This window comes from Salvelinus namaycush, chromosome 29, assembly GCF_016432855.1.
Source record: "Salvelinus namaycush isolate Seneca chromosome 29, SaNama_1.0, whole genome shotgun sequence".
In the NCBI taxonomy this organism is placed as follows: Eukaryota; Metazoa; Chordata; class Actinopteri; order Salmoniformes; family Salmonidae; genus Salvelinus; species Salvelinus namaycush.
In genome coordinates this window covers 18,674,724-18,689,888 of record NC_052335.1, presented here as the reverse complement: position 1 = coordinate 18,689,888, position 15,165 = coordinate 18,674,724, and the positions used below count along the sequence as shown (strand labels likewise).

The following is a 15,165-nucleotide window of genomic DNA, read 5'->3' as shown; positions in this document are numbered from 1 at the left end:
GGTGCAGACGTGGCTGGTTTTTCTTTTGTAGTCCGGGATTTCTTGTAGACCCTGCCACATATGTATCGTGTCTGTTTAATTGCGACTCCACCTTGTCCCTGTACTGGAATTTTGCTTGTTTGATTGCCTTGCAGAGGGAATAGCTACACTGTTTAAATTCAGACATGTTCCCAGACCTCTTTCCATGGTTAAATGCGGTGGATCGCGCTAAATGCGTGAATGCCGCCATCCATCCACAGTTTCCTGTTAGGGTAGGTTTTAATAGTCACAGTGGGTACAACATCTCCAATGCACTTCTTTATAAACACATTCACCAAGTCAGCGTATAGGTCGATGTTGTTCTCTGAGGCTGACCGGAACATATTCCAGTCCACCGGATTAAAACAATCTTGAAGCGTGGCTTCCGATTAGTCGGACCAGCGTTGAATGGTTCTCATCACTGGTACATCCTGTTTGAGTTTGTGCCTTTAAGACGGAAGGAGTAAGATGGCGTCGTGGTCGGATTTTCCGAAGGGAGGGTGGTGGAGGGCTTTGTATGCATCACGGAAGTTAGAGTAGCAGTGGTCGAGGGTATTGCGCATGCACGTAGCTCAATCAATATGCTGGAAGAATTTAGGTAGACTTGTTCTCAAATTTGCTTTGTTAAAATCCCCAGCTACAATAAATGCAGCCTCAAATGCAGTGTCTCTAGCTGACACCTTTGCTAACAGGTTTTGTGTCAATTTAAAACTTGCACAAGACAGTTCACAAAATTGTATATTTAAAGAAATGTAGCCAATTTATTCATTACTAAATTTAGCTAATATTAGATAGTTAATCCAGAGATTCTTACTTTTGCCTCGACTCGACAGTCTCGTTCAGACCATCATGGCATTTGTAGTTCTTTATGATAGCCACATTAGCAGCTAATTAGCATTGCATTTTTGGGGGGTAAATACAGGCAAATATATTGATAAAAGTCACCATGTCCTTGTCACGTTGTATAAATGATTGGAGACAGGCGCAGGAATTCGTAATAGGAGGTTTTATACTCCACCCAAAATATACAACATGCCATGAAAAGGCACGGGGGCGAGGCCAAAACAACCACGTATACAAAAACACAGGGATGTGACCCAAACAAAGAGCGAGGTTAAACCTCTAATAAATACACGGGACGAGACACGTAATAACAATACACGGGACGAGACCCATAATAACAAGTGCACAATAATACATGGGACGAGACCCGTAATAACAAGTGCACAACAATACACGGGACGAGACCCGTAATAACAATACACAGGACGAGGCCCGTAATAACAAGTGCACAACAATACACGGGACGAGACCCGTAATAACAATACACGGGACGAGACCCGTAATAACAATACACGGGACGAGACCCGTAATAACAAGTGCACAACAATACACGGGACGAGACCCGTAATAACAATACACAGGACGAGACCCGTAATAACAAATGCACAATACACGCAGCACGAAAGCCAAAACAACAAAGCACAGGTACTCACAAGACCAACGGACATGGGAACAATAAACGACCAGGACAATGGTGAACAGAGGGCACATATATACAATTACTAATCAGAGGAATTGGAACCAGGTGTGTGTAATGAGACAGTTCAGTGACGCCTGGCCGGTGAGGTAGACCTCCGGAACTGGGGCATGGAATGAGCAGCAGTACCGGGGGAATCCATGACAGTCCTAGAGAGATTTACACGGTTATCAAAACGTCACGCCAGGGTAAGCCTACACGAAACATAGCCATTATTCTAAAATCCCCTATGGGAAAAATTTGTGGTGGAAAAATGATTGGAACCATTTCCTTCTTCGAACGCTAGGTTTTATGGGTATTATGACTCATATTGTGATACTCTTTTCCCAGATGTGTATCTCTATATACAGTATAATGCTATATTTTCTCCCTGACTCCGTCTCTTAGTTTTGAAGTTAGTACAGTGTCTTACAGAGAGCGACAGGACTGAAGAGTCTGTAAACTCTGCAGACTGCCTCCTAAACTGTCTCTGAACTGTTTGTGGCGTTTCAGTCCAATTCCTTGTGCTGGATTTGTGGGCAGTCATTAAGAATGGAAAATAGCAGTGCCCACAGACAAATGTGGAATGGGCCCTTTGCAGAGGAGAAGATTGTGTGTAACTGTAAGCTCCTGCTGTGACTTTGGGGTTTGTTTAGACTGTGGGACGGTGGAGATGGCCATTTAAAGTAACAGTCTTTACAGTCTCTACTGTAACTCTTGTGAAAGTAGAGGTTTCTGTCAGTATGGCCGCAATCGATCAATGTCCCATCCAGAAATCCCGGACTACTGCTGGGATGATTGCGGCTTCCAATGCACTCTAATGGTGTCCACATTCTTGATAATGACATGTTTGGTTTACCAACATCTGAGGAGCTACATCTTTGGAGTTAACACACAGTGTAAGTTCAGCCAATGGTATTACCCAGACCAAGGATAAGACACTTGTACTATAAGAAACAGATGTGTTTGTGTAAGTCGACTGTTTTCAGAACTCTTATGCACTTCACATTGCATACTGTACATTTGGATCCAGAGATGTTTTTGGCGCCGTCTCAAGAATGCAAAACACAGATGAGACAAACACCCCATCCATAATGAGAAAGACATGGCTAGGTGTAGCCCACTGTCAACCAGACTCCGCCATTGTTACAGCACTGCAGCTCCCACTTAAATCATCCTGTTAAAGGCAAGACCCAGGTTCTAAACTCTGTGCTGCTTCCTATGTCTTGGACTGATAAAACATCACAGGTACAGTCTAGGAAGATATAGGTGGCTGTAATAAGATTGCCCCCTGGTGGGCATTGCCCAAGTAGCTACCTGGTACATGGTTACATGAAGGAACATTTATTGGCTGACATGATACCGTTTTATTGCAGGCATCAAAGGCAGCTGTGGGTCCTCCTACATTTGTACCTTGACATAATTTCGACCTGTTATAGGGCCTAGTGTTCCCCACATTATCTGATGGCTACACCTATCACTCAGGGTAGTCCCACGGAATTCCCTATGTAATGTCATAATGCAGATATGTAACTATTTTGGGGGGATTTCTTATATATAGTGTTAGGTGTGACCGAGATGGCAGCACAGCAATTTATCTCTCTGGATAGCAGTCTCCTAGTCCCGGTGGAGGTATTAAAGGTAGCTGGGTGCAATCATTGTGCTTCAGTAGACACCAGGGACTTGAGAGTGCATAACACTGGTTATAACCTGACTGAGCATGTCTGTCACTGGTCCACTCCATGGGAACAACCTACCCCACTGACCTCAGCTTGCTTCATCTTCCACTGCTTGTTGATGTTTTCTCGGCCTGCCGTCACATAGTCATGTAAGTATTATCTTTTACACGCTAACTACCTGCAGCCATTTAGAAAAGCTGCAAAGTGACAGATGTGATCTGGCTGTTATTACTGGCAGGTGTCCAATATTTTACTAAGGACATACTGTACCTTAGTCTTATGTAAGACCTGCTCAGTTGGGGCTGAGATGGCAGAGGGAGGAGAAGACAAGTGAAGAATAAGGGAAAGTCAGGCAGACGTTCTTATATGACTCAGCTCCCCTGTGTTCTTCCAGAGAACAGAGTGGGTCAGTTTAATTTCGACTAATGCCCAGTAAGGACAGCTGGTCTAAACAACTTATTGTGATTGGCTCGAGGCTATAGTGATGACAACACAAGGCCAGAGGTGCCATCTATGTATTGAGGGGCCTGTGATCTATAACCCCACAACCCCTTTGAACTTTCTTTCGATTAGAGCATTGGGCCAGTAACCGAAAGGAGAATCCCCAAGCTGACAAGGTAAAAATCTGTCATTCTCCCCCTGAGCAAGGCAGTTAACCCACTGTTCACCGGGCGCCAAAAACGTGGATGACGATTAAGGCAGCCCCCCACTCCCCTCTGATTCAGAGGGGTTGGGTTAAATGCGGAAGACACATTTCAGTTGAAGGCATTCAGTTGTACAACTGACTAGGTATCCCCCTTTCCCATTTCCCTCTATCCCAGTGCTGGCCTCTGCTAACTGGCCTGTCCTGTCCTCAGGGTTAGGTCAAAGGTCATGGTCCCAGCTGGCATGAAGAGTTAGGCACATCATCACTAACCAGCGTGCCAATGTAGCCCGGAGCAGCCCTGCCAGCCCTAACAGTGGTGCCAGGAGTATTCATCCACGACGGCCTGTCATAACATGATAATCACATTAACAATGCCAGTAGAACCCAGTGTTCTGCTCCCATAGAGTGCAATCATCCTCCTCTTTCCTTCCTAATGGGAGACATTAGACAGAAACTCAATCCCCGGTGGGAGAACCAAACGGCTCTGCTGCTCCTCTAGTGTCACAGAATAGCTTTCCTTCCTGATACAGTTGATCATGCTATACTAAGGCAGAGATTGTCGAGTGTAGGTCTATCAGAGCATGCAGTTGCATGGTTTGCTAACTATCTGATAGAACTCAGTGCACTCAAATTGATGGCCTTATGTCTGTTAAATTGTTTGTCCTTAATGGTGTGCCCGAAGGCTCTGTACTTGGTCCTCTCTTATTCATTATTTATATAAATGATTTAGACAAAAATGTCCAAAATGCACAACTTCATTTTTATGCTGATGATACTGTTATTTACTGTTGTGCCTCGTCTCTTACAAAAGCTTTCCAGAACTTGCAAACTGCTTTTTATACTGTTCAACATACCTTGTGTCAATTGAAGCTTATCCTCAATACTGACAAAACTAAACTAATGGTGTTTTCTAATGCAAGAAATAGACCTCTGAACCTTGAACCTATTACTACCTGTCAGGGCAAGGAGATTGAGGTTGTAACCTCATATAAATATCTTGGAATTTTAATTGATGACGGCCTCTCTTTTAAATTGCATATTCAAGAACTTAAATTGAAGCTGAAATTGGGATTTTATTTTAGGAATAAGGCCTGTTTTTCTTTTGAAGCCAGAAGGAGGCTAGTATCAGCTACATTTATGCTGAAATTGGGATTTTATTTTAGGAATAAGGCCTGTTTTTCTTTTGAAGCCAGAAGGAGGCTAGTATCAGCTACATTTATGCCTTTACTAGACTATGGGGATATTTTATATATGAATGCTTCCGCTCAGTGTTTGAGATCAATTGACACTCTTTACCATGGCACTTTGAGATTTATTTTAAACTGCAAAACCCTTACGCACCACTGCACTTTGTATACCAGGGTTGGCTGGCCTTCTCTAGTCACTCGTAGGCTCAGTCACTGGTATACTTTTATTTACAAAGCCATTTTGGGTTTACTACTTTTTTATTTGGGCATTTTTATTTTTCAGAAATGTGGTGGGTACTCTCTTCGTTCGCTGGACTTTATCCTGTTTTTAATTTGCTGTTTTTGATTTTGTTATACTCTTGTGAATGCAATGGTTTTTACTAGATTACTTGTTGTTTTTCATGTTGTCTGTCTGTAATTGTGTAATGACTTGGTGCTGCCTATCTTGGCCAGGACGCTCTTGAAAAAGAGATTTTAAATTTCAATGAGCCCTTCCTGGTTAAATAAAGGTTAAATAAACTCACTCTGATTATGCTTTACCGAATTAGATGTTGAGGCGAAGTCAAATGCAGTCCTTTTTCAGTGGATAAAGAGGGAGACATTGTTGCTTGTTTAATTTGTATAACACAGGACATCTTAAACTCTTCTCTGTTGTAATTCATCAAACCAGAAGCCTCTGCATACTGTTTCTCATGCCTCGGACAATATCCTTCAAGATTCTGCCAAGAGGTGCATCTCTCCACAGAGGAACCCACCCCGCCTGAAATGTACATCAGGAGAAGCTTCTCAAGCTGGAGGAAAACAATGCCTCTCTCGAAAACGCTGGGAAGGTCGATAAAACTACGAGGAGCGTATAAAACATGGTGCAACATTTTTCACGGAGACCTCGTGGGGCTGCCATGAACTGTTCTTTATATCGCAAACATATTGTGGAGGGGAAAAGAAGGGAGGGATGGGAATGTAGCAGAGGAGTGCAGAACAAAAAAAATGACCTGGCATCATTAGCTACTCAGCAGTAAGCCTCTCCCCGTAAACTTTGACTTGCTTATTTGGTTTAAGAGACGTTGGCCGTTGCTCAAACGTTTTCACATCTGCTGAAATTTGTTTGGTTCAGGGTTCCAGAAATGGGTTTCGAAGTGCAGATGAGCCTGGCCACGAAACCAAGGAGGTGGCCAAATTCACTGGGCGTCAGGAGGTTTTAAGAGTGTTCTCTGTCTGCTACAGTTACACTAAAAGAGTTGCGCATCCCAACAGACTTGTAAAAATAGCAGGTGAACTGAAAATGCGCACAGCAGATGTCTCCGGATGGTAGTCAGTCACACAGACAAGCTTTTTAATATAGCCCCATCAGACACAAGTGTGATGCCACTATTCCAGATCCATCTGAATCTCTGAGAAATAATATACATCATTATGGGACCTCCATTTATTCAAATGGAGCTAATTAGCTGATATGAAAGTATAAAAGTAATTCCTTAATGTGATCACAGAGGGGCCATTCTAATGAGGGAGGTCCACTATCATAAAAGAGAACATAACATGGGGGCTGTGTTTGGCTCTGCTGTGTATTTCTGGAAGAGGCCCTGTGAGTGTCAGCACTGTCCCAGCCAGCATGTTAGGGAGGCAGGGAGGTGACAGGTGTTCATGGTTGACAGGTGTCTAGCTGACAGCTCCTCCACAGGGGGGGGGGGGGGGGGGGGGGGGGGGGGGCTGTGGGGCCTCTCTACCCCAGCTCATCACCTCTGGCCTGGCCACTGCCTCTGGAGCCTCAGCCTGTCCTGTCCTGTCATGGACACGCACACAGTGGTGATGAGCTGAAGAGGCTCGTAGGGGCGCAGAGCTGCTCCCCCTGTCATCCCGACTGCAGGGCCCTCATCAGAGACACTTCCTCCAGTGTCAGAGGAGATCATCGATATTTGAGTTTGTGTTTGATGTTTTTTCAATTTCGGACAAGAAAGTGAGCGATTACAAGATGATGAGGGCTGTGGACATCTGCAGACTCAGCTGAAACCAAGGCCTTTCTTACAGCCACGGCTCTGACTAGCTCCTGACTGACCTTATTTAAGTGAAAACAGAGAGGCAACTCATTGTTAAACACTTTAATGTAGTGCTCTCAGAGCCCTGTCTGCCGTGCAGATGCTTACCGCGGGGGAACATTTTGAGGGGAGATTTCACTGAAAATAATCTGATTCTACCTTGCTGCTTGGGCCAGCTGTGTGTGAAGCGGGAGAACAGATGTGCACGGTGTCTGAGAGAGACAGGTTCAGTTAGCCGGAGAGAACCAACCCAACTTCTCCAACAACCCAGGGAGGGAAGGAAAGAGAAAGAGAGAGAGAGAGTGAGAGACATCGGGGAAAAAAGAGAGGCTGAGAGGGAAGATAGAGAAAGAGAGAGAGAACACGAGTGTTCAATGGTATTGATTCTCCACCAGAAAAACAATCCTTTCCCGTGTAAAGTGTTCTCTGCACTGCTATTTCCTTCTGGTTTGCAGACTGCTGGGGGATTACTTAAAAAATATCAATAATTGCAGGTCAATTTTTCTGGATGCTAATATTTCAGGGCAGTTTGAGGCGCAATGGTGTACAATATCATGATTGAGTCGCCGGCCACGTTAAGCCTGGAAAAGTTACTAAGTTAAGTTCCCCCATCCAAACCCTGTCATTAAAACGGGTGCATAGCTGGCTCACTAGCTCATCCGGGAAAATATTTACTCATCTCGACTCAGTGAATGATGGCCGTTTCACAGCTTGCTTTTTTGCCCATTGTTCCCAAAGCCGATGTAAAGCTTACTGCATGAGTAAATCAGTTAGAGAAACTCAATTTCTTATTTAGTTGGATTACAATGTCCTTTAGTGTGACTCTGCTTTAGCAGTACATTTCCATTTGTGAGAATGTGTTCACAACTCTGTTGGTGGGATGGCAGCAGGTGAGGTGTGATGCATCCGCGCATTCAACGCTGCGCGTTGGCTCCTCAACGCATAATACGAATGTGAAGTCTTGACACTTGGCTTTCTCACTTATCATCCACTCCTTGGCGTTTTCAGAGAGCAGTGAGACCTGCTCCTCTCTTCCTCTCTCTTTCTTTCTCCCCAGTGTTTGTGTTTGACATGGCCTATCCTGTTTTAGCCCTGGACCACTTGAGTGACTTGCGCTTTTTTTTAAGAGGGGATTTTCCACAGACAGTACTGGCATCCAGACCATAGGTCTCTGAGAGCTCCTCAATCTGGTGGTCAGAGAGAGAGTGAGAGAGACAGAGACATTAGATTCGTGGGGGGGGGGGGGGGGGGCTAAAACAGGGCTAAAATAAAACATGACGGAGTCATTTGAAATCCTGGTGTTTGCGGTATAATGAGAATGAGCATACCCCTGGAGGTATTTTCTAGAGATTGCGTTGCTGACGGGGGAAGAGGGGCTACGGGGTCATGTGAGCCCTCTGTTGACTGGGAGCTGCTGAGAGTGTGTTGCGTGGGTTGGCGGAGGGTGGGCAGGTGGTGGAGTGCGGCTGGAGGGAGGGAGCAGTGTGTGTGTGTGGGGGGGGAACTCTACACCCGACCTTGGGAGGGAGCGCTATTTCTGTCACCCAATACCCTCTGGGAGCCCTTGACTAGGCCAACAGGCATCCCATCCCGCCCACTGCAGCAAAATAACTCTGGTGTCCACAATCCCACAATGCCCTAACAGCAGCACACACACAGGCTGGCCTGGCAGGGAGGGAGGGGAGAAGGGGGAGAGCGCATGACACTAAGTACACAGGGTGAAATAAGTGACTTAAGCATGTCAGGCATCTTGTCACTGATTAGAAAGGGAACTGAGAGCCCAGTCAATAATTCATGCTCTATCTATACGTGACAGAAGAGGTGGAGGGGAGGGTCGCTCTCACCTCCCAATGTCAGCTAACCTACTGAACGTTCACTCACCATAGGGGGGTAAGAAAAGACACCGTGTCCCCAGTGTTTGTACATACTTACATTCTCATTGTCACTTCGAGTTATTGCCACAAGCACAGAAATCAAGCGCATCAGCTGATATTGCACCAATCAGATTCCTCACTCTACCTTAACATGGCTGTCTATTTAGTCAATCAAGTTCTGCACACACATTCTCTGATGGCTGCAGTGCACAAGCTGAGCGCTGGTGTTGCTGATGGCATGCTATTGTTGTAACCTGCTTTACCCGCCACGTCTGTTTCCTGCTTTCCCACCCCGGACTCCACCTGTTTGCGCACTGCTTTTGTTTCGTTCACAGGGATTTGCACAGCGTTCTTTGCTCACTGCCTGTAATTGTTATTATCCGTGTGCTACCCCAAAGGAGCAGAGCTCAATGCCAAGACTAATGCATTGCATGCATTGTAATCTTTTTTGAATATGTGGCATTTCCTGTCTGAACCAGTTCATTTGTATATGGATAGTCTAATGTAACGGAGTCAGTCGTGACAGCAATGGAAAGGCAGGAGTCTTTGTGGCTTCAGAAGTGACGCTCTCTCTTGTTGTCTATTTATTTGTTCTCTGGTTGTCCATTGTGTGTGGTGGCTATGGTAATTACCATACTTTGCATAGCATACACTCAGAGGTCCTCAAAATATGTCCCCAGGACTTAGATAGCAGTAGCAGACAATAATGACAATAGAAGTACTAGTAGCTGAGGCTTCACACTCTTGACCACAGGGTGTCGGGTTCAAATCCCAACCAGGCTACAGCTGTGAAAGCCTTGTGTGATAAATTTCACCCTAATTGCTCTGTGGGGAAATGGAGAGCCTAAGTAGCTTCCAGGGTATCTTCACTGTGGACTAGGGCATCTGCCAAGCAACATGTTCAATGGAAATCATAGACCTCTCCATTGCATGAATTAATAAGCATTGTCAGGAAGCATGAGACCAAAGCGCATCATGGACATGGTTTTATATGGCAAGTCAAAATAGATTAAGTGTGAGTGATATTGGCGGGGAGGGTTGTTCTTGGAGCCTGTGTTAAAACCACCTTCCTTCACTGGCCTGGGTCTGTTGTGGGAGAACTCTTCTCAGCAGTGCTAACTAAACTCTCTCTACCCTCTCTGCACTACTCCGCTTAATCCTGCTTGGCCCTTTGATGATGGCCATTACTGCTCATGTAAACCCATACTGTAAATCTAGAGGTTATTCTTGCCTCAGCGTTTAGATGAACTCTGTCTGGAAAAGTGTCCATGTCTCCGTGCCTACGCATTTATATTAGAGAAAAAGGAGATTGAGATAGCTCAAAAGCAAGTGAGAGGGAAAGACAGATAGATAAGCGAGTGAGACTTTGACTCTGACACAAACCATGCACAGCACAGCACGCTCTCCCTGGGAACATTTACAAATCCAGGAGAGCAGAGCGGTGGAAGAGCTCCTCTCTCTCCTGAAAGGGAGTATGTAATGTCTCTGTGGAGATGAGGTACTTCTTACCTCATTTGCACTTCCAGCAGCTGCGTGGAACTGCCGCGCGTCAAGGTTCACTCTCAGGCTATAGCACAGGAGAGATGTATGGATGTGTCTATCTCCCACACATGTCACGATCAATCCTCTATAGTGTCTTTATTTTCACATGCACAGGATGCAGCAGGTGTAAAACAGCACAGTGAAACGCTTACTTGGAGCTCTTTCCCATCAATGCAGAAGAAAAGTAATGATGTAGAAGAAAGAAAACATGAGAAATATGAGAGAATAAAATCAAATAAAAAACAGGAGAAGGTCAGTTCCAGATTCCAATGTGCAGGGGTACTGGAGGGATTGAGGTAGATCTGTACATGTACACAGGGGTAAAAGTGACTAGTAGCAGGATATATACCAATGGTAATAATTATCACTATAGCAGCAGCGTATGTTGTGAGTGGGTGTTTGCATGGTGATGAGTGTAAGTGTATGTGTGTGTGACTATGTGTGTATGCGTGTGGGAGAAGAGTGTAGATCTGTGCCTCAGTGGGTAGAGATCTGTGGATGAGACCTGTGGATGAGATCTGTGGATGAGATCTGTGGATGAGACCTGTGGATGAGACCTGTGGATGAGATCTGTGGATGCGCATAGAGGTCAAAGATAGGAGGGGAGTGCGTGTGTGTGTGTGTGGTGTGGTGTGGTGTGGTGTGGTGTGGTGTGGTGTGGTGTGGTGTGGTGTGGTGTGGTGTGGTGTGGTGTGGTGTGGTGTGGTGTGGTGTGGTGTGTGTGTGTGTGTGTGTGTGTGTGTGTGTGTGTGTGTGTGTGTGTGTGTGTGTGTGAATGAAAGAGAGAAAGAGAGGCCAGCTGTGAGGAGCTACTCATCATTTTGAATGAGGTCGTAAGGAACACACTGTACAGCATTGTGGCATGAGGATACTCACTGTGACTGGGTTAGCCTCAGTCTACATCCTACCCGTTGTGTGTGTGTGTGTCATGAGCGCAATTCAGTAGTGTTTAGGGAGCTTCATTTGTGTGACCAGGACATGGTAGAATAAGTTATGTTCTGTTGTAGTGTGGTGAGAGTCCAGTAAGAGGTGTAATAAATAACATTGAATAGCACTTAGTGGCACATTAATGAAGAGTTGAGGGTAAACCACCGTTTCTGGGCAGGGCCGTGTAATGCCAACATGGCAGGTATTTAAGAACAGATTAGACTGGAACATGGCTCATTGATAGGCATTGTTATAATGCAGTGTACAGAACATTGGGTCAACTGAGGCTAGACTGGTATGGGAGGAGACTCTTCTGTTGGTCTGAATGTAAGAAGGCTGCCATCTGGTGACTGGTGTAAGTAATACATACATGGAAAGGCCAGTGTCCTCCATCAAGCTTTTAACTGGTTATGAACCATTGGAGCACTGTAAGCTTTGTTTTAAAGTCCTAGCTTATAGGCCCACATATCAATGACCGAAGCACAGTTAATGGCATTCTTACCACATGGTTACATGGGCCTAGTATCCACTACCATTCACACTTTTGAATGAACAGAAAACTACCCAAAAATGTTGGATGAACCACACATTAATACTGTATTATGAACCCAGGACACTTCTTGCCCACTCAGTGGAAGTATGTTCAGGGAGCTGATTTCGATTTCAATTAGCACAGGAGAGAGGTCTCTCAACTGTGACCCTCCACGTCCCCCACCAATGGCTAGAGCACCTTGAGAGATTCGTGGTATTAGCTCCCTGTCACGGCCGTCGTAAGAAGACTAAGGCGCAGCGTGGTAAGCGTCCATTTTAGTTTATTTAATGTCGCCAACAAAACAAGAAAATAACAAACGAACGTAAAGCTACGTAGTGCTCGCAGGCCACTACACATAGACAACTACCCACTTCGAAAGGAGGGAAAAAGGGCTACCTAAGTATGGTTCCCAGTCAGAGACAACGATAGACAGCTGTCCCTGATTGAGAACCATACCCGGTCAAAACATAGAAAACAAAAACATAGAATGCCCACCTCAAATCACACCCTGCCAAATAGAGACATAAAAAGGCTCTCTAAGGTCAGGGCGTGACACTCCCATTTGCAATTAGTCACATACAGCATTTCCTCCACGGCCACCCAGCCTGTGTCTTTGTCAATGACAGCCTGGTTTTCACTCTGTTTCTGCTTGATAACAACTTATTTGGTGTGACAATGCTAAATCAATCGTCTGAATCAGAAACAGCTAGAAGCAAGGTTAACTGTAGTATGCTGCACTGTACAAAATAGCCTGTTTCCATGGCTGCTGCCTGTTTCAATGTATTCTCAAACTTTCCACTTCCTCTATTTCTAATCAGCTGTGCACGGACACTTAGACACACACGTTACGTAATGGTTCTATTCCTGACAGAGCGCAGGTGGTCTATAAGAACAGAAGATGAGTCATGAGCACATTGATTAAAGAGAGGGAGTTGATCGTCAGGGAGCATCACTTAGTGTGTGCGGTAGGGGCGACAAGGTGGGCTCTACCGGGCCCCAGCGGTCTGCTGGTTCAGCTAGGTGAAAAAACATGGTAAAAAAATAGCAGCACACACACACCACAAAATATTAAAGGATATTAATAGTTAATGTTGTCTCTCTGCCCGCCCCTCTGCAAACACATCTGTACCACGCTGGAGCATCCTTAGCGGCAGACTCCAAACAATATCTGATCCTTTGAGCACATTGGCCCCACATCCTGAGCCAAAGCAAGCAGATTACTGAATTATTGAAAGTCACAACAGTAAAATGTCAGCGAGGTCCATCAGACAGACAACATAAGAGGAGAGCGGTGGGGATTTGAATCATGAGACACTCACTCTGGAGAGCAGAGCACTCGTCTCTACGCAGCAGCATCACACGTCATCTGTTTAACGTCTCCCACACACAGCTCGATAAAAAAAAAAATCATTACTCTCTTATGACCCTGTGCTCAATGTCCCAGACTGACAGAGCTTCTAGACTCCCACTGTTTACATGAACCTATCTATAGGCTGTCTGCCTGAGTACCTCATCATAACATCTCTCTCTCTCTCTCTCTCTCTCTCTGCTGTAAAGCCATATTGTGTGTTACTAATGTATCATGTCTCAATCGTTGTCACTGAGCCGGAGGTGAGACATGTACCATGTCGCTAATACCAACTAGCTATCTGTGAGTGGCTAACGAGTGTTCTCTCTGTGTTCTCTGCTCCAGCACACAACCGTCCTCCCCTTCATCATCATTGAGATGAGGACCACGCACCACCAGTATCCCAGCAGGCCTTGTGGACTGATAGCTGTGTGCAGCTTTGCCGTGGGATACGTTATATGGTAAGAGCCCCTTTCCTCCAACAATGGCAGGCTGAACTCTTCCTCGGTTTGTGTTGCTAATTGATAAGAGACCATAGAAGGCTAGCCCTGGGCTAAGGGAGATTTAAGCGAGTGTTCACACTTGCACATTCTAAAGTGGGCTAGCATCAACCCTGCTCCGGAGCAGGGTTAGTACCGACTTTTCAGATTTAGACCCAGATCAAACACGGTGCCAAAATAGCCAGTGTGAAATAGGGTTAAGAACAATGCCTAGAATGCTTACTGTTCAATCACAAAAGCTGAAATGTCACTTAATTGACATATGCTTGTGATGCCTGTAATCGTTCTGCACGTTATTTTGATAAGTAAATTCATACTATTTAATCCTTCTTCCTGAGGACAAAAAACAAAACATTGGTTGCTATATCTAACAAAAATGGTTGCTGTACAGCAGGCTGGCTACCATCTTCTCACTTCAACTAAAGGTCAACCAAAGCTAAAAACTCATCAGCTGGAAGGGCAGCAAACGCTCCATTTGTCTGTTTCCATAGATGTTCTATTTTCATATAATTGGTTATATCCATAATAATAGTATTGTTGCATGATTTCGCCTGGATCAGAAAAGTTGATGTCTCATTCGCCATAGCACTCTCTGTACAGGGGCGAGATCGAATTTCAAAAGTGAAACATTGTTTCTGAGGTCAGACAGGCAAACAGCAAGTTTTATACAAACCATCACTGTTGGAAATCAATGCTGGGCTAGCTAGAAGCAAGATGAAATAATGTGTTAATGAATGTCTAATTGCTTATATTATTGTGTTTGTCCATCTGTCATTTTTACTGTAAAATACTGGCAGCACTGTAGCTAGGTTACTGTAAATTTACTTACAGCACATACGCCAGTACATTACTGTAGATTTACAAGACCTTTACTTTAACACAAATTTACAGCATATTACTGGAACACCTGACTACAGCGACATGCTGTGTTTCTAGATTTTACAGTGGAAGCACAGTGGTTAGTAAAATCTTGCAGATTTACAGTGCAAGTAGCTTGTGCTAACGACGGGCAGTATTTCTGTTACATGTATTTGATATACTGTATGTATTTCAAAATGTGCAATTCCAATTTTTTTATTTGTATTTCACTGGCCTGAACTACAATTCATGTGACCTATTTTGTAACGGTTTAATTAGAATACACGTATTTTCTAATACAAATATATACTTGCAAGTAGCCCACATAACTACAACATTCTCTGTAACGGTAACATCATCTTTTTACTTGCTATGACTATGGTATATTCTTGTTTAACTTAGTTTAATACGCTGGCTGTAAGTCGCTCTGGATAAGAGCGTCTGCTAAACGATCAAAATGTAAACGTGAAAATGGACACTTGCAAAGCACGCTGGATAT

At 44.6% G+C, this 15,165-nt stretch overlaps 1 protein-coding gene across 1 annotated transcript in view; it reads left to right on the top strand.

The window, feature by feature from the left end:
- The window catches only part of aig1 (androgen-induced 1 (H. sapiens)), a 64,008-nt gene that overhangs the window by 25,481 nt on the left and 23,362 nt on the right, over positions 1-15,165 (top strand). The window contains exon 4 of the mRNA XM_038968374.1: positions 13,654-13,769. Within this exon, the coding sequence (XP_038824302.1) occupies positions 13,654-13,769 (116 nt within the window). The remainder of the gene's footprint in view (positions 1-13,653; positions 13,770-15,165) is intronic.